This window comes from Columba livia, chromosome 19 (assembly GCF_036013475.1).
Source record: "Columba livia isolate bColLiv1 breed racing homer chromosome 19, bColLiv1.pat.W.v2, whole genome shotgun sequence".
NCBI lineage: Eukaryota > Metazoa > Chordata > Aves > Columbiformes > Columbidae > Columba > Columba livia.
Window position 1 is genome coordinate 1487238 of NC_088620.1, and position 18089 is coordinate 1505326.

Below are 18089 nucleotides of genomic sequence, written 5' to 3' on the forward strand. Positions count from 1 at the left end.
GTGCTGAAACCTTTAATTATTGCCCACACCTGCAAAGCCTTGTGACTCTGACAGCAATATTGCTTCGCTGAAATCGGGCTTATTTACAGTGACCACAGTACAAAGTATTAACTCTTTAGCACCTTAGGAGGGTTGTTTCTTTAGGGTTTTTTTTTTAAGTATTTGTACAGGGTATCAATCGAAGCACTTGAAAATGTTATGCTTAATAAGGGTGGGTGGGGTGGACGTGACAAAATGGTTTTAAAAGTTCGGAGTGTTTTGTGTAATCCTGAAAAATGAGTTAAAATCATTATTGTATGTCAAATATCGCATTACTAGAACTAAGAACACTGTTAGGCAAGTTTCATTCTTTAAATGAGCAACTTCTGCATTTGGAGCAATGTAATTTAGTACTGCTAAAATTAAAATATGGAAAAGTATGCCTGTAGTAATCAATGTAGCAGCCAATTACAGAGCTAATGAAGTGTTCTGGTGTGATTCTTAGCTATAGCAATTATTGCTAAATGTCTACTACATTCTAGCGTTTAAATCTCTTGAAATTTGAGAACATTGTGTTTGTTTTATTGGTTTTTGTTTTAATGCTGAAATAGCCACGTGACATTTTTGCATCTGCACTTGGGTCCAAGCGATTAGACCCGTGCACAGCAGGTGTGTGCGCAGGTTTATCGGATCAGCTCCAAGGCAGCTCAGGTCAGTGCTGATTGTAGTTTCTAGCAGGCAAAGTTCAAAATGCTCATTTCTCAGTGCAGATACTTTCTTGGTTACTCCGCGATGTTCACAGCAGCCAGCTTTCCTGCATTTCCAGTAGCAGCGCCTGCTGTGGGCATACCTGCCATCCCAGACAATCCATCCCCACACAATGCACGGCACCCGGAAGACGTCCTCCCGAGGACAGCTGGGCAGGTGGCGAGTGCTTTCTGTGCCCCTTGTTCAGTGCTTTTCACCCCTCGTTGCCACAGGTGAAGCAATCACAGAGAAAAGCTGGGCTGGAGCTTGCTCAGAGTCTGCAGCAACTGCAGCCACAGGTTGTGCTTCTGTCTCAGGGAGTTTGAGACAAGGATATATATATTTTTTTCCCTCAAAATTCATCTTTGAAAATGAATAGAAGATCACATGCCTCCTTCAAGGTATGTTACAGTGCCTGCGTGGAGCGGTAGGGCTTTTCTCGCCAGGCAGTGAGGTTGGTACGTTTTAGTCAGGTATTTAATTTGAACTAAAGCAGTAAAAAGGAACTTGGAACAGAAAACATGTTCATGCAGTTGAAAGAATATTAAGAAGCTGAAAATAAGGTCTCAGAGATGTGAGGTCACCATAATAATAGACATCTTTATTAGCAACTCTGGAATATGTAGAGCAAAGTTTGTTTTACTTTGTTAATAATTAAAACAGCGTCAGGCCTCAGCAGCCAATGTGGAATAACGCATGGTGTGAATCACAGAAATGTACGTGTTTTTCTATGGATGCAATTTGAATTGAATGCCAAACTAAAGCACCAATATGAGTGATTCCTGAAATATTTGGATAATGTTTTGTCAATTGTTAGTGCTGCTTTGTAACTATTACATAAATGGGACTGATGTCTGTGGAGTCTCACGGCTGAAATCTTGGCAAGTTCAGTTCTGTTTCTGAGGTGAGAAAGCCTGAGGTTCCCGGGCAGACGAGAAGCACTTTACAAGCCTGAAATGATCATTGAGGGCATGTGGGTCTGGAGGGGAGCAGAGCTGGCGTTTTTGGCCTGGCAGATATCTGCCCATCTGCTCTCTGTCAGAACACGTTAGGAGTGCATCTGGATCCGTGCCCCAGAGTTGCGGCTCCGAGGGGTCGTGTGCTCGTCTCCAGGACAACTCCAGGACCGTGCAGACTGCTGCGTCTGAGCCAGATGCTGCTCTGCACATGTGCTCTAATTAGATGGCATTTTTCCCCTGTCACAAAAGAGTTCAGAAATTTTGCGTGGTTTCCATGTCAAAAATGTGTAGCTGATATAATGGGTGTTGGGAGGAGCCACGGAATAACTAAACACTAAATAATTACACTTGCTGTGAAGCTCGGCTTCGGCGTGCGGTAGCTGTAGGTTTGTGGGAATGCAGAGCAAATTCCCTTCAGTTGGTTCATTGTGGATAAAGCAAAACCTGTGGGGGAGGTGGGGAAAGGAAAACCTGCTTTTTTTTCCTTCCTCAAACTGGATAAATATATCAGGAAGGAACTTGGGGACTGAGACAGATGACATGTCTTGCAGTACATGCTTGCAGGACACAGCATTCTCAGGCTCTCAGACGCAGGATTTCTGTTTTCTTCCCCCCCCCTTTTTTAAAAAAAATGTTGTGAATAAAAACTACAAGAAGTGCGATATTGTGGAGGAGAGTCTGGGGAAATAAAATCAGATCTAACTTAGAAAGAAATGATACTTTCTCACGTGGCAGCATCCTCAACCTACTGTGAGATGGGGGAAAGGGCTTCATTTAGTGCCAGTGATCAAGGAGCTCTGTTGAAAGTCATAGAAAAGTAGCACAGTTTCAATAATTGTACTAATGTGGCTTTTCCTCTGTCTTGCTTTCTCACATGGTAAAAATCTAAGTCTCTTTCTAACAAAGAATAAATAAATGGTAAAGGGGAAAATGAAGAGTTCTCATTTATTTTAAAAGGGAAATGCTTTCCTGTTCCCCCCTCCCCCCCACCTCTGAGGAAAAGCCTCTGGAGTGGTTGTGGACTTGATGTCTTAGTTGTTTCCCAAAGCTGTTTGTGCGGTGCTGATCTGGAACAAGCAGTACGGAGCCGAGTGTCTCTGCTGGGGCAGGTTCCCGTGGTTCCCAGGCGTGGGTGGTGTAGCACCTTTAAGAGTCTCATGATATAAATTACAGATTTATAATCCCATGTATATGATAAACAACTATAGCAAACACAGGAGTTGTATGCATCTTGCACAAAACCGTGGTTTTGACAGATTTACTTGGGTGAATCCTGAAAGCTTCATTGATTTGGACACGTTTGAGCTTTTCACGTGTATCTAAGAAATCAAAAGAGAGTAGAATATTACCATTTGTGACCTCTAAACATGTTGGTCAGTTCTGTCTAAGTCTTGGCAAATCACTTCCTGGTTTTGCAGAGATTTTTTTTTTAATTTTAAAATATTTCGTATATTGTTTTAATAAGTGCAACATACAAACAAAAGCTTGTCATTTATCTCATAGGAAATTCTTTGTGTAGATTGTGTTTCCAAGCACACTTTTATATTTTGTCGTAGTATAAAATAACTCACATGAAGAACTGCACTGTAATTTTTCTGCTTTTTTGTATTGTCACTAATGTTCCACAATAGTTAAAATAGAAAAAGGCCTTTTTATTATAGGGAACCTGAATTGGTAGCTGCTTTGCATGCAGAACATACTGGCTTCAATGGGAGTATTGCTCATGGAATGATTGCAGAACCAGGCCCTGAAATTACCTTGCCGGCTAATGATAAAATCGCATGCAGGCCACAGGGGTTTTTGTGGAATAAATATAAGAGTGGAACAATATACGGTACACATTATACCAGTAATTTAAAGCATATTCAGGACAAAGAGAGAGTTCCTGGTGCAGGCAGCATCATAGAGATTTGCTGTATCTGATAAAGATTAGGTTTCTCAGCTCATAATACCATACTATTACTTTTCTTTTGTTAGGCTTTCAACACCTACACTCATGCATTGACACAATATCAAGTAGGAAGAGGAAGAATAGCCTCGTATTTAAGGTACTGAACAGGGATTAAAGAAATTTCGGTTCTTTTCCCTGGCTCTGCCAGAGACTTTTGTGACCGTGTACAAGTTACTTATTATTTTCATGCCTCTATTCTTGATCTGTGAAATGGTGATTTTTTTTTTTTTGCTTTCTTGCTGGCTGCTTTGCACTTTATCTTCCAGGTTTGTTGCTTGAGTTCTAGAGACACAAGGCTGGATCATTGCGCAGGGACAGCACACGGCTGGTGATGGGGGATCCAGGCATCGGGGCAGGCAATGGCGTGAACGAGCCGTACTAACACTGGCAGAGATGGCTCGCTCTATTACACTAACGTCTCTGCTCTACTGGGGGCTGTCCTGAGGATCCCGTATCGCTGAGGCCCCTGTGGAAGGCAGGACAACGGAGGAGTTTGCCTGGGTTGATGAGGACTGGGTTAGAGAGCAGTTGGGCAATCTGGACATCCATAAATCCGTGGGTCTGGATGGGATGCACCCGCGGGTGCTGAGGGAGCTGGCTGGGGTCATTGCTGGACCGCTCTCCACCATCTTTGCCAAGTCTTGGGAAAGGGAGAGGTGCCTGAGGACGGTTGATATTTTTCACGCAGTTTTTAACTTAGAGCTCCAGTTGGTATCTGGTTTTATAAAGGGAATTATGCAAGAATTTTGAGAATGCTTACAAAGTAAGATTTTGACATTTATTAACTTCCGATATCTACATGAGAAAACTGCGTTACAGCCCCCAACTACAAACGACTCTACATTTTTGCAAGCTTTTTCTGTTTTGTTAGTTCAAGCTGCGTTCTACTTCTCTGTAGTACAGTCAGGAAAACCACTTCAGTGACCGTTCAGTTGTGTCCAGGCTAGGAGGCTGGGGAAGCACGTGAAGTGGTTTTGTGCCCCAGCCTGGGCTTTGTCTCTGGGCTGTTTTGCTCAGCCCGCTGGCCCTGCGGAGCCCTGCCGGGTGGCACTGCGCGCTGCGTGCTGCTGTCGTTAACTACTCTGGCTGGTGTCAGTGATTCGACTCGCTAGCGATCACCTTTCTCCCTTTTATTTCTCCTTCGGTGATGTTATTATAACTCATTACAGGAGTTATCAGATCACATGCAGAAGAATGGCAGCTGTCAGAAATGCCAATTCACCAGCAACTGCAAGGGTTGCGAAATTAGACGAATGACACATTTTGACTGATACTGTAAATCTTATAAAAAGTGTACACTATAAAAAGTATAGATGTTGTAAATCTATTAAAAAAAAAAAGTGGTAAGGATATTCTCTTTTGATGTATCTTTACCAGAGGTTATATACCCTAGAGTGGAACCTGAAAACAGAGCCTGAAACTGGACTGGTAATGGAACAGTGTTTGGACAGTGCAGTCTGTGTTGGTAAATACATGTTTTTTAAATGCTTTTCAAGATTAGACTTAGCAATACTAATTTACGAGAACCAGTACTCTCTTTTTGAACAGTCTTAATTTAGTTTTCTTTAGAAGAAGTGTCAAATCTCGGAGCACATGATTTCTTTGTTCCTGAGAAGCATCTTGAAATGCTAATAAAGCTGTGGTATCGTTTGCTTAATGCAGAGTATTTGATCTATGCTTTCTTGATTCCATTATGACTGAGGCAGATGCAAAGAGCTTTCTTGTGCTAAATGTATGGACTGCTTATGGGGAGGTTATTTGTCGTGGCGGTTGCAAACTGAACGAGCCCGTGTCCTATCAGGTGTCTGTCACCAATTTCACATTTTCTTTATGGAGTCCTGCTGGCTGACTGATGATCCTTCTTCAGCTCTGATGAGCTAATCTTTCCTTGACGTTGTAATCACAGTTCCTGAAAGGTCTGCAGAGCAGTTACTTGCCTTTGGTTGCTGTTGGATCTGACACTGACATATAGATCCAGCTCAGGAAGATCATCCTCCCATCTTAGCTTCATAGTAATTCTGGATCACTGAAGGATGATGATTCCTAGAATATTCCTACAGGCTTTACTTTGTCATTTGCAACGTAACCAATTTTAGTAAAGGATATGGTTATTTGCACCATCTAGGCAGTAATAACCCGGTGATGTATGAACCTCCTGCATGATGTTCTTGCACGTTCGGGGTTTTGCCGCACCGTGTGCTGACACTGGAGCCACAGCCTGTGGGCTGGCACGCTGTCATCTTGCTCTGCACCTTTAAATTCCGCCCACATCTTTTCGTTTTGTGGCTGGTTTACAGAGCAGCTCTAATGGCTTGTGTACTTATTAGAGAGGCTTTGAAAGAGCACCTCCATGGTTTGAAGGCATGCACACAGCAGCGCAAAATTCATTACCCTGCACCACATGCTGACTGTGGTAATGCAGAAGAGATTACATGTGTCTTCCATGGCATCACTTCTAGGGTTGGCTAAACAAAGTCTTCAGTTTGGGTTGTTGGTTGGTTTTTGTGTGTGTTGTTTTTGTTGTTGTGTTTGTATGGGTGTTTTTTGGGGGTTGGTTTGGAGTTGTTGTTGTTGTTTGTTTTGGGGTTGTGGTCTTAGTTTGATGTTTGTTTGTGGGGGTTTTTTTCCCCTTAGAATCAAGTTTTGTGAAATCTTTGCTTGTGGATATTTAAGGTGTTGATGAATCAAGGCCTAAATTCTAATTGTTGGAAACAGCAAGTTTAAGAGTTGATGAGTTTATCAGGACAAGTCATTATAACGGTTTTACATGTGAGCAAGACTCTTCATTTCACAAAATGTTTGCAGTTCTTAGCATGTTCCCTCATGTATAATGTCACCTGTCGGTAAAAGCAGGGCTGATTAGCTTTATAATTTACAGTTAACTAAATCTGTCAAGAAAATGCTCTTATTGTCCATCCTGTGTTTTTGTAATGAAGCTGCGGCTGGGGGTTAGCAACAGCCTGCTCACCCTTCCGGAGGTCGGCAGGAGGATGGAAGGGACTAATGCATTGTAAGCTGAAAAGCTCACGCTTGACCTTGATGATTAAAGTTTTTCCTATCATCTGGCAGCAGTTGAGCCTGAATTGTCTCTTAAGAAGTCAAAAGGTCTAATCAACCCGATGAACAAACTCAATCATTAGTACTTTGGGAAGGCAGCGTGTTAAGACGATCGTACTGCCGGGCTCCCGTTGGCAGCAATGGTGCGCAGCGCGGCGGCCAGAGCAGCTGCTCTCGCTGTGCTGGACGTGCAGTGCGGCAGAGGAGCGTTCGGTTTGGCAGGACCTGGTTCTTTCCACAATGTTCATACTCTTCGCTGGCCATGGGAGAAATTTTTGATTCACGAAGTTTGTAGGAAGGGCTGCTTGTTTCCTTTGAACTGTTTTCTGGTGAGCAACTTCTCTGATCACAGACTAATCTACACTTCTCTACATGTATTGCTCCCAGCTCTTTTCACACTTCAGTTTGTATCTATCTCAGACGCAAATGTTTTTCAGACATCTTTTATTACGTTCTGGTAGCAGAATTTGGTGGGAAAGCCTTTTTCCTGCTGGTCAAGTAGAGGTTGCCCCCTGTTGTTTGCTGTGCCGTTTCCCAGGCCCTGCTGGGAAAGTGGCTGTTGCTGCAGTTTCCATACAACAGATGGATTTGGTGTCTCCTGAGACCTTCTCTTACTAAGTGGTGTATCATCTTGGTGATCCTGGTTGTTACATTCACTGGGGGCCAGGAAGAATTTTATTACTACAGCCTGATTATTTGAAACCAAACATTCCTTCACTTGCCTCATAAATTGCATAAAAAATCTGTAGAACTGTTTGCACGGTCTGGTTCTGCTGGCGAGGTCGGTGACGTCCAGGGACGGAACCAGCTGTGGGGTCCATCGGACCTTGGGCAACGTGTCAATGAGGGAGTTGAGTCGATTGTGAACTCAGTAAGATGGTGAATACCACTGGATTTTAAGAGTCATCAGTTTGACGCAGTGTCCCTTTAGTGTGGGTTGGGTGTTAGAGGTCCTGGGCCACACAGTGGCTTCAGAAATTGGTGTGGAAAAACGGCCATGCTCGAGGCAATGCTGTGCCATGGGGTTTTTAGCACAGTGCTTTTAGTGGCCCTGTTATTGCGACTTTACACAGCCAATGATAAATGATACTGCTAATATAAAAAGCTCTCAGAATGATACCACCCTTTTAAAGGGAGTGCTTTAAGGGTTTTTTCTATCTAATATTGATTTTAAACACTCAACAGATGAAGAGTCCAAATATATTTTGAGTATGAAAAAGCCTCCATATCAGTATAATTTTATCATTGTTTGTTACTTTCTTGTTTTTAATTCAATAAAAATATCTGCTTGCTACACTGAGTATTTGTAGATTGAAGTGTGGAGGAAATTCGTGCCCTCGTGGCAGATGCACAGCAGACTTCAGCATGAACATAACTCATTAAAATAAGATAAAAGTAGAGCTGCAAAACAATTTCTGTCTTTTGCCAACAAGGTTGTGAAAAAGGGAAATTTCCCTCATTCAGTATATGGAATCTGTTCCTTCTGAACAGCACAGACATTCCTGCCTTGTTTGTGCAGGTTAACTGCAGATAAGCAGAATATACCGGATTTGGATGACGGCGTGTCATATTTTGGGGACATTAAATAAAATTACCTTTTTGGATGGTGAAAGCTCCTTCACCAACATTAGCGAAATGTGCGTAAAGCAAATGTGGTTCATTTTAACGATACACAGTCTGTAGATTCTGACCTGTTTCTCAGTCGCATGATTGGAACCTGGAAATAAACTACAGTTTACTCTATGTTGCGTAAGGCATACTTTATTTGTCTCTCTATTTTGGAAGGAAGTAGATAAAATGCAGAGAGTGGATTCAGATGGATTCTGACAAAGCTTTTCCGTGTTGAATGCTCTGACCTCCGCAGGGTGAACCCATCACTTTTTGTGAGGAGACGTTCGTGTCCCACCGCTCTGCTGTCATGAGGCAGTTTCTCCAGAACGCCATTCAGCTCCAGCTCTTTAAGCAGGTACTGCCTTAATTGCTCTAACGTAGAATCAGATTCTTTAACAATGCAGTTGGGTTTTTTGAAGGCTGTTTCTATATTCCTTGGTCAGTCAGCCACATAATGAGGAGCATTCATGTAGTGCAGCACCTTAATTCCCGCTGGCCGGCTTGGCTCAGGTGCGGGTGATAAGGCTTTCCGGAGTTGAAGAGCTGTATGGTTTTTCCCCCCGAAGGTCTCTGTGCTCAGTTCTGATCTGAACATACTTAGACCCAATACATGTCCTGTAAGCTTTGTACAGAAAGCATATTACTGTTTAAACATTATATGACTGCTTCAGGGAAGCTGAAAACATATATGTGTAGACAAACACACGCTGTTTTTGCAGTGAAGCAGCATTACCTTTTTGCATTGGTAAACGTTTTGCCAGTTTTGGTTGTATTTTCATTCTCTTTAAAGTCACTTCCTGATAACATTGAGGTTATTCTAGCAAACGCAGAGTAAAGTCCTTTGGAAAAGATAAAGGATGAGGTGGTTGATGTGTTTATACTCTTCTAACCCTGATGTAGTTCATTGATGGCCGTCTGGATCTTCTGAACTCTGGAGAGGGCTTCAGTGATGTTTTTGAAGAAGAGATAAATATGGGAGAATATGCAGGTAAGAAATACACTATTTTAAAGTCATTTCAGACACTGTTCTTGACTTACTGTTTGTGGGCTGTCATGATGTAAGGGGTCAGTGTGGTTACTCACCTAAATAACTGAGGCTGCATTGATCCCTGTAGCTTGAAGTGTCTTAAATTTTTGTTCTTTCCTCTTGTTAATAACTTTGAGTAATGTATTGTAGTCTGAACAAAGTCTTTTCAGTCTTACAAAACCTCAGCTTTACCCCTTGGCTAAAGTGCAACTAAAAGAGTTCTTGTAATGGGGGATACTAAAAGACCCTGGCTTTACCCAGGATCACCTTAGTGTCTTTTAGCAATCTTAAAACACTTGGTGTTCACAAATGTCTTAAAGACAACCCAGATGAAATAGAAATGCCTCATAGCAAGTAAAAGAAAAATGGTAGATCATCAATTTTTGGTTGTGTTCCCATTAAAAGGATGGTTGTCCTCTTCTGTTTCTGGACTCTTCCTACTCCCAGAACCACCGAGCGCTACACTTCACATTTCCAGCCTGTTTTCTGTTTGGCACAGAGTTACAGATGGTTTGTTTTTGTGATTCTCTCTAGGTAGTGACAAGTTGTACCACCAGTGGCTCTCTACAGTCAGGGTAAGTCACAATATTCTCCCAGCAGCCCTTGGAATTCTTGCTGCCCACGGGGCAGCTCTGTGAGCTCCGTCCTCACAGCATCACTGACACTGCCCACAGGCTGGGGCTGGGACCGGTTGGGTTGGGCAAAACTAATGCGATCTTCAGATGAAGAGCAGAATTAAAAATACACTATAAAAAAACACCAGAGCTCTCTAGTTTTTGAATCCCACTTTTAATGTCTTAGAGACAGTATAATTGGGGAATGACGTATTAGAGAGGAGTGTGGGGAAAAGGGACCTGGGGGTCCTGGGGACAGCAGGGTGACCATGAGCCAGCACTGGGCCCTTGTGGCCAGGAAGCCAATGGTACCTGGGGTGGGTTAGAAGGGGGTGGTCAGTAGGTCAGAGAGGTTCTCCTGCCCCTCTGCTCTGCCCTGGGGAGACCACACCTGGAATATTGTGTCCAGTTGTGGCCCCTCAGTTCCAGCAGGACAGGGAACTGCTGCAGAGAGTCCAGCGCAGCCACCAAAATGCTGAAGGGAGTGGAGCATCTCCCGTGTGAGGAAAGGCTGAGGGAGCTGGGGCTCTGGAGCTGGACAAGAGGAGACTGAGGGGGGAGTCATTCATGTTTACAGATATCTAAAGGGTGAGTGCCATGAGGATGGAGCCAGGCTCTTCTTGCTGGCAACCAATGATAGGACAAGGGGTAATGGGTTCAAACTGGAACACAAGAGGTTCCACTTAAATTTGAGAAGAAACTTGTTCCTGGTGAGGGTGGCAGAGCCTGGCCCAGGCTGCCCAGGGGGTTGTGGAGTCTCCTTCTGTGCAGACATTCCAACCCGCCTGGACACCTTCCTGTGTAACCTCATCTGGGTGTTCCTGCTCCATGGGGGGATTGCACTGGATGAGCTTTCCAGGGCCCTTCCAATCCCTGACATTCTGCGGTTCTGTGATCTCTGGAAATACAATTTTGCACTGAAATAAGAGATTTCTAAGATTTTGTTCCTTGGATTTTCCCCATCTCCTGTATGTATCAAACAGGGTGCTGTACAGCAGCAGTCAATGGTGTGTGAAGATGTGTAAAACTCTGACCAGACGAGCAGATTATTCTGTCTTATGACTTTTGCTATGTTCACCACATGCAGTTCAGATTTTCCCAAATTAATGTTTATGACTGGAGTTAGATTTCATTTTCCCTCAATTTATCCCTTTTTCAACTACTTAGATCTTTAAAAAGGCAGCATGTTTTTAATAGATAGTGTTATGGGATCATGAAAAGGAAGATCAAGGAAGATCTTGTTCAGATTGAGCGTACAAGCTTTGCTGAACCGGAATTTTCTGCCTCACACTGAGTGTTTGCTGGGACGCTTGTGTTGTAAACTCAGGTGGGATTCCAGTGCCGTGTACAGGACGTGCTGGAGGGTGAGGGACCAGCCGCAGGGCACTCGGGGGCCTCCTGGGGGACAAGGGCTCTCTGCATTAGGAGCCCCTGACATTTTTCATTTGCAGACTGCAGAGTTAAACAGAATTGGGGTTCCTCTGCAAAACCTGAGAAACATTGAATATGTTTTTCCCTGTGTTCTTTTTCCTTACATTTACCATTTTTGTGCACAGCTCTGCTAATAAGAATAGTTAATGCTTTGTTATTTTAAGTTAAGAATGGTGGATTTTAGATTGCTGTTTGCTTTAAAGAGCTTTGATAACATTTGTTCTATTGTTACTATAATTATAGAAAGGAAGTGGAGCCATTTTAAATACAGTAAAGACCAAGGCTAACCCTGCCATGAAGACTGTCTATAAGTTTGTAAGTATCAATACTGGCTTACTACTGAGATAAGAGTCTAATTACAATTCTGGTTTAACCTTCCCAATGAAACTCAAGACCTGAATTCATTTTTATTGGACTCACAAAATTACTTCAAATACACATTCATCTAAATTTCAAATTTAAATGCAAAAGTCATTTCGAAACTTAATCATAATTGAAATGCAGAGGAGAAGGGGAACTTGTGATTTCTTTTGAAAGTATAGATGATAAATTCTATTTATTACACAGACCTATTTCTGGGAAATGGTGCCTATATGCTCTGCTAAGCAGCTCTACCATCTCATCATTACTCTGTTGGAAGTCATTGTTACCTCGGGTTTCTCTGCTTGCAGCTTCATCGAAATAAGGGAATCCTCTCATTTTCCAAATTGTTTCCATCTTTTCTAAATGTCAGTTAATTTTCCCTTGAGATTTCTTATACCTGCTTATTTAGAGCCCAGCTTACTGAGTTATTCTTTAAATGAAAATGTTTCCCGTTCTGTTAACAAACAGCTCGTATGTTGCTGTGTTATCATGTATGGCTGCCAGCTTCCCTGTGCAAGATAAAACAACAGAGAAACAAGCAAGGATTTAATATCAGCTCCATTTTAGGAAATAATGCTACAGAAAGCACTGAGATAACTATTCCAACTTTGATTTTCTCCTGCCTTCCCGCAGCCAGGCAGAGATTAGGCAGAGATTAGGCGGATTAGGCAGAGATGAACGGTCCCGAGTGCAGTGCAGCCAGAGCCCCGCGAGGGGCAGGTCCGCAGGCTTCTGGTGCTGGTGGTGGTTCCCTTAGAGCAGAGATGAACAGTGAGAGGTGTGGAACGGGAAGGGATGAAGGCTGAACAGGGCTTTGAAACAAAGAAAGCCCAGTTTTGCAGCCGCCGGGTTTGTGTGTCGGGGGTGGTGGTTTGCTTTCTTTGGGCTTTTTAGCTTGCTATTTGTTTTAATATGTTTTGGGTATCCTGTTACAGTTGTTTCCTTGCTGTTTTTAGTAACTGGAGAAGGTGAACCTTGACGCACTGAAATCCAGCGTTGTCGCTGCTGGAAATAGAAGGGGATTTTAACTTAAATTAATTTTTCATGCAGGCAAAAGATCACGCAAAAATGGGAATAAAAGAAGTGAAAAACCGCTTGAAGCAAAAGGTACTTGAAGTTCTTATTCAAAATGTATAAGCACCATGTATGAAATACTTAGCCACAAAAAGCATTATGCGATCAATAGGAAGCTGTTTGATAGAGTGTTGTTAGCACACTTCAAAATGCATTACCAGCTGTCCTGGATTTTTCACACTGTTATAAATATTCACAGGCAAAAAAACCCTGTCTCCAAAGACATTAAGGCTCTGACTTAAACGCACAAAAGCCAGAAAATGGAGTGCTGTGTTTGGAGCGGTCCCTGTCCTGTCCTTTGTGCGCTGCGGACGGGACTCCGTGGGAGCAGGGAGATTGTCCTGCAGCAATGGCAGGGAACTTGGTGCAAATGCTGAATTGTTGTTATTTTCACTGTCATCTCTCAGGAAAATAATATGGTGTCGGTCACTGGGAAAAGGATTTATGTGTTTCACGAGTGTCTGCTGCGACGTTTAGGCATAAAGGAAGTGAAATATGTAGAGCTGGTGTTCATTTTAAGTTTGAATTATTGCAGAAGAAATTCTCAGACTGTTTGTTGTTCTCCAGATCTGTCTTTGTTTGGTTGTAAATGGTTCCATTCCAAGAATTTTTGCCAAACTTGAGATGCTAGTCTTTCATCTTCTAAGGGTAACCTCAGGTTCTTTTTAAACTGAACTTACTATCTGCTGCATTTTAACATATTATTTTCCATTATTAATACAAAACGTGTGTGGGCCGCTGGAAAGGAAAAGTCAGATATAAACATCCCTTTTCCAGTTTTCGCCACCAAATATGAGCAGCTTCTGTACAAACTGGAATTTAAAAATGCAATAAAGCTCGAGGTCTGCTTCCTCCAACTCTGCATAGCAATGCTGACCTCTTAAATATAATCAAGAGCCCATTTTGCCCTTGGTCTGCTCCAGTCTTGGGTTTGAATTGCAAATGGGAAATGCAGGATTGACCTGTTGAGAGGTCACTGTGGTGTGTGTAAGGTCCTTCTTTAATATGATAGTCGAGATTGAATGGGGCTCTATTTCCATCCCTTGTTCATTTGTGGTACAGTATTTCAAAGCAACAGAAATAGTTTTCAGAGGATTCTTATGAGTGAAAGCAAATAATTGTTAATAGATACAGCATGGCAGCTTTATTTTATATCTGAGACGGTACTTTTTTCTTCCTTTTTTCTTTTTCTTTCTTTTTTTTTTCTTTTTGGTTGAGGCTGCTTTTCCATTTCACAAATGGACCATGGTGGTCAAGTCACTCTGCTGTTGCCTTGTTTGAAGCTTAACTACATAGAATGAGGAAGAAGGAGGAATATGAATGGTACCGTCCTCAACTTTCAGTAAGGAGAATGTAACTTACTGAAAGCTTCTGCATAAGACAATTTATCTAAGTGGTTGGGCATTTGGCATTAATGTATTCAACATTATTTTACCTACTAGAGCCCTGTGTGGCTCCAGTTAATGTGTGTTACCAGTGGGCTGTTGTCAGTGCTTTATTATCAGTAGAGCTGGACACAACTCATCGAGGTTTATAAAATAACCTGAAGTATCCTTTTAGACATTCTGGGATGTGTTTTTTGCTCTTCTAATAGACAGAATTTGTCGTCCATTGCAAAAGATCCCTAGAAAATGGACTAATGTGAGTTTAAACAGAGTAAACCCTTATTCAGTTTACAGGGTAAACTTTACATATCTGTAAATATACATCTTACTCATTCACTGAAGTTCCTCCTTTAAAATAAAACAGGCAGTAAAGATTCCAGCTGGACGGTCAGGTGTTGGGCGCAGCGCTCTTTCCATCTGCTGGGCGCATTTAGCGTGGGCATACTTGTACAGAAATAGGTAAATAAAGTTGGTACTTAGTGTTGTTACATTCCAGAACAGTATATATGTACATTGCTGCCGTGTATTATGTGATTCCAAAACGGACCAGGTCCCTTGGTAACTTGTTGCTGTTTCGGAGTTTGGCTTGGACAGAACCTTACAAGTTTCGTTGTTGTTTTAGGGCTCTTTGTCACTAATTCGTGCACTTTGTGGAGTGTTTCTAAAGACAAGGCAGCATTGTGCAGCTGCAGCACGGGGGGAGGAAAAAGTTTTTCTCTCTAGTTTGACCTTAACAAGTTGTTAATTTTCCCAACGATCCTCGTGCCCATATTGGTGAACCATGGCTCTACCAGCTGGATCTAAAAAGGTCTCTCAGCTTCTCTGTGGAGCAGACAAAGCCCCTTAGAAAGTCCATCCAGCTTGTTGTTTCATTTGACCTAAACACATGAGGTCAGCCCGTGTCCAAAGGAACCGTTTCTAATTGGCCATCAGCTTCCATGTCTCATTATTGTGCCTCGGCGAGGCGGGAGCTGGAGGGGGCAAGTCAAAGGTCCGCAATCAAAGCGGTGGCTGGGGCAGCAGCCGCCTTGGGTCAGTCTTGCAGAGCCACAGTGTGTGCAGGTTTCTCTCTATATTTACCAGGCATTATTTCCTTGACATTGTTGCAAAGAGATGTAAGGTTTGGGGCCCACTGCGTTCCGGACTATTTCTTAACTGACTTTCAAACTCTTTTCTCCTTCTCCGATTCCTTATGTCTGCATGCCTTTGTCTTTTTCAAAACCTGTGTTACATATACCATACGTACTCCTGCCAAGTTGTTCAGCCTCGGTTGATGGGTCACTTCTGAAGCTGAGGACTAATGGCAAAAGCAAAGCAAACCAAAAAAGCATCCTGCCCGGCAGTTTGTTTTACAGTCTCCCCAAGGCATGGTCCGTACACACAGACTCAAAATGCAAAGTTAACTACGCTGCAAGTTTCATCTCTCCTCACCACTTCCACAAGCAATTGTTCTGCTACAGATAATTCTGTGCAGTATGTAAATAAAACGACTGTTTTTATTTAGGCTTGCACAAAGCAGAGTAGCCATGTCCCTAGGTTTCTGCTGAATTTGTTCCTAGAATAAAAATGTCGAGCTATGGGGTTTTTTTCTCCCTATATATTTCCTGGCTTTTGCATGGTTAAGTCAGACATTTTATTGAACGTGTCTCTTTGCATCCAGCACTGGGATTAGGAGGAGAGAGTGGTTGTGTACAAGCTCTGATTGACAAAGTATGACAAAATGTTTTATTGTAATGATGTTTTCTTTCCGTACCTTTTTTCTCCCTAACACCCAAATTGTTAGTCAGCATTACCCTCTAGTGCGTCCTTTGTGCCCCTTGCCCTCGATCCAGAGCGTTCCTGGCGCTGCCGCTCACCTTGTCGTCCCGCGCAGGACATCGCCGAGAACGGCTGTTCGGTGCCGGAGGAGCCGCTGCCGAGGACGGCGCCGTCGCCACTGGTGGACAAAAAGGACCCTAAATTAAGAGAAGACAGAAGACCAATCACCGTACATTTTGGTCAGGTATGTCTTAGCGTTCCGTTGCTTTCAGTTGTGTGACTCTGCAAAAATAGTTCAGAGAAAAGTCACAATAACGGATATACCAATTGTTCCATTATATTTTTTTGCAAATGAATTATGTTGTTATAGATTTATTTCTGTTGTATCTATTTAAAGATTTTAAAGACCATATTTTTTCTGGGGTTTACTGACGCCTTTTGTTCACATGATGATTTTGAGGAAAATATTCTAAGAGAATGGCAAGAGGGAAGCATGATCATTATAGCAATTTTATAAACTGTTTGGCTGTTCTTTTAGCAGGCAAAGTGCTATAGCCCTCAGGACTGAGGATGTATCATTTAAAATGTCCTCTGTTACCTAACCAGATCATTAGTGTCAATATGGAACATCCAACTATTAAAGCATTTTATCTTCTCTGAAAATTAAATGCGATGAACTAAGATGGAAAAAATCAATAGCTTATTAGTGTACTCTGCACTTCAGTATTGACAACTGAGCTATACACATTAGTTACTGTTCTGCTTCTTTTGATATGTCTGCAGAGGAGGGAGTTTGGTCATGTGGGGTTTTTAAGAGCTAATTATTTAGAAAATGTAGTTGCTGTGATTTTTTTCTCCATGGAAAAACACACAGCATTTTCTCTGAGTTTGCCGGTGTTCCCCATTAAGTGTAGCCTGACTCAAAAACCAACATTATTTCTGCTCACAGTTCTCCTTTCTCTGTATCTGTTTTTTACAGTATTATGATCAGAAAACAGGAGTGAATACCTGATTTTGTCTAAGGAAACACAGTGTAATTTTAAAACAATTTTAAAGTAAGTGGGAATTCAAACAGGTGAAGCAAACCAGGTTTTTAGAGGAGTGTCTATGAATAGGAGCTTGTGGTTGTCACTGCATTGGCTGTTCGGGTATTAGCGCTACACGAGATACAGCCATTGCTCAGAGCAGCGTTGGCTGTATCACTTCAGAATTAGCCGTGTTTCTTTCAGAACTTTCACCACTGTGCTCAGTGTAAATTCTTGGAGACTTTTTCTTAGAACAGTTTCTCTTCCAATTAAATATTTGAGTAGGGGGTTATTTTTCACTTGCTTTCTGTGCCAGTACAGTTGAGAGGAGCTGGGGCTAATGGAGAAATGTAGCCATCCAGCTCTAGCAGGAAAATGGCATTTCATGGAAAGCAGTCAGAAACCCAGATACGCTATACTTCCATTCTTTCCCTTTACATTTTTATGAAGGATGGGTGGTTCAAACATTTTGGTCGATTAATGAAGTATATAATCGAGTGGAAAGTGCAGATTTAAATGCACGAGGTTTTTTAACGGTCACTTTCAGATTTTTAACGATCATATTCTGTGTGTCGGAAGAAACACCCGTGGGCTTTCCTGCCCCGCTGGCCGCGGCCGAGGGCTGGCTGCTGGCCGCTGCTCTGGCAGCACGTCCCGTTGCTGCTGCCGCTCAGCAGGTGCAGCGCTCTCCGCAGCCTTTGTCCCTTCCCGCTCCTTCCTTCCTGCTAGCCCAATGCCAAAACGAAAATTAAATCCTGCTTTGAGTCAAGAGGAAATGATGTTCAGGTTTATGAAATATAAATTAAGGCTTTGGGGAGGAAAAAGGCAGCAAGATTTACTGTTTAAATGGGAAATGGCTCCTAACTAGTGATTAAAGGGAGAGATTTTAGTGTCACTTTTAACTCTGTCTAGAATACAGTAGGTGGGAACAATTAAAAAGCCACAAGAACTCTGAAATAAGGGCTGTTTGTGCATTCACAGTTCTTATAAACTGAAGAGGATGAAAGAGGCTTTTTTTCTCATTGTCACTTGCTTTCTGTGTCTGCTGGTATTATGCTGGTGTATATGGGAAAGGCAGACTTTTTTAAAATGCATGCATGCGGATGAG

At 42.5% G+C, this 18089-nt stretch overlaps 1 protein-coding gene across 15 annotated transcripts in view; it reads left to right on the forward strand.

The window, feature by feature from the left end:
* The window catches only part of DENND1A (DENN domain containing 1A), a 137571-nt gene that overhangs the window by 98237 nt on the left and 21245 nt on the right, over nucleotides 1-18089 (forward strand). For 8 of the 15 annotated variants that reach the window (XM_065035442.1, XM_065035436.1, XM_065035444.1 and 5 more), the window contains 6 exons: nucleotides 8558-8659; nucleotides 9205-9292; nucleotides 9866-9906; nucleotides 11620-11691; nucleotides 12790-12846; nucleotides 16072-16200. In XM_065035442.1, coding sequence (XP_064891514.1) covers nucleotides 8558-8659; nucleotides 9205-9292; nucleotides 9866-9906; nucleotides 11620-11691; nucleotides 12790-12846; nucleotides 16072-16200 — 489 coding nt within the window. Of the gene's footprint in view, nucleotides 1-8557; nucleotides 8660-9204; nucleotides 9293-9865; nucleotides 9907-11619; nucleotides 11692-12789; nucleotides 12847-15981; nucleotides 16201-18089 lie in introns of all 15 variants that reach the window. The other 7 variants (XM_065035433.1, XM_065035434.1, XM_065035435.1 and 4 more) reach the window with 1 other exon arrangement.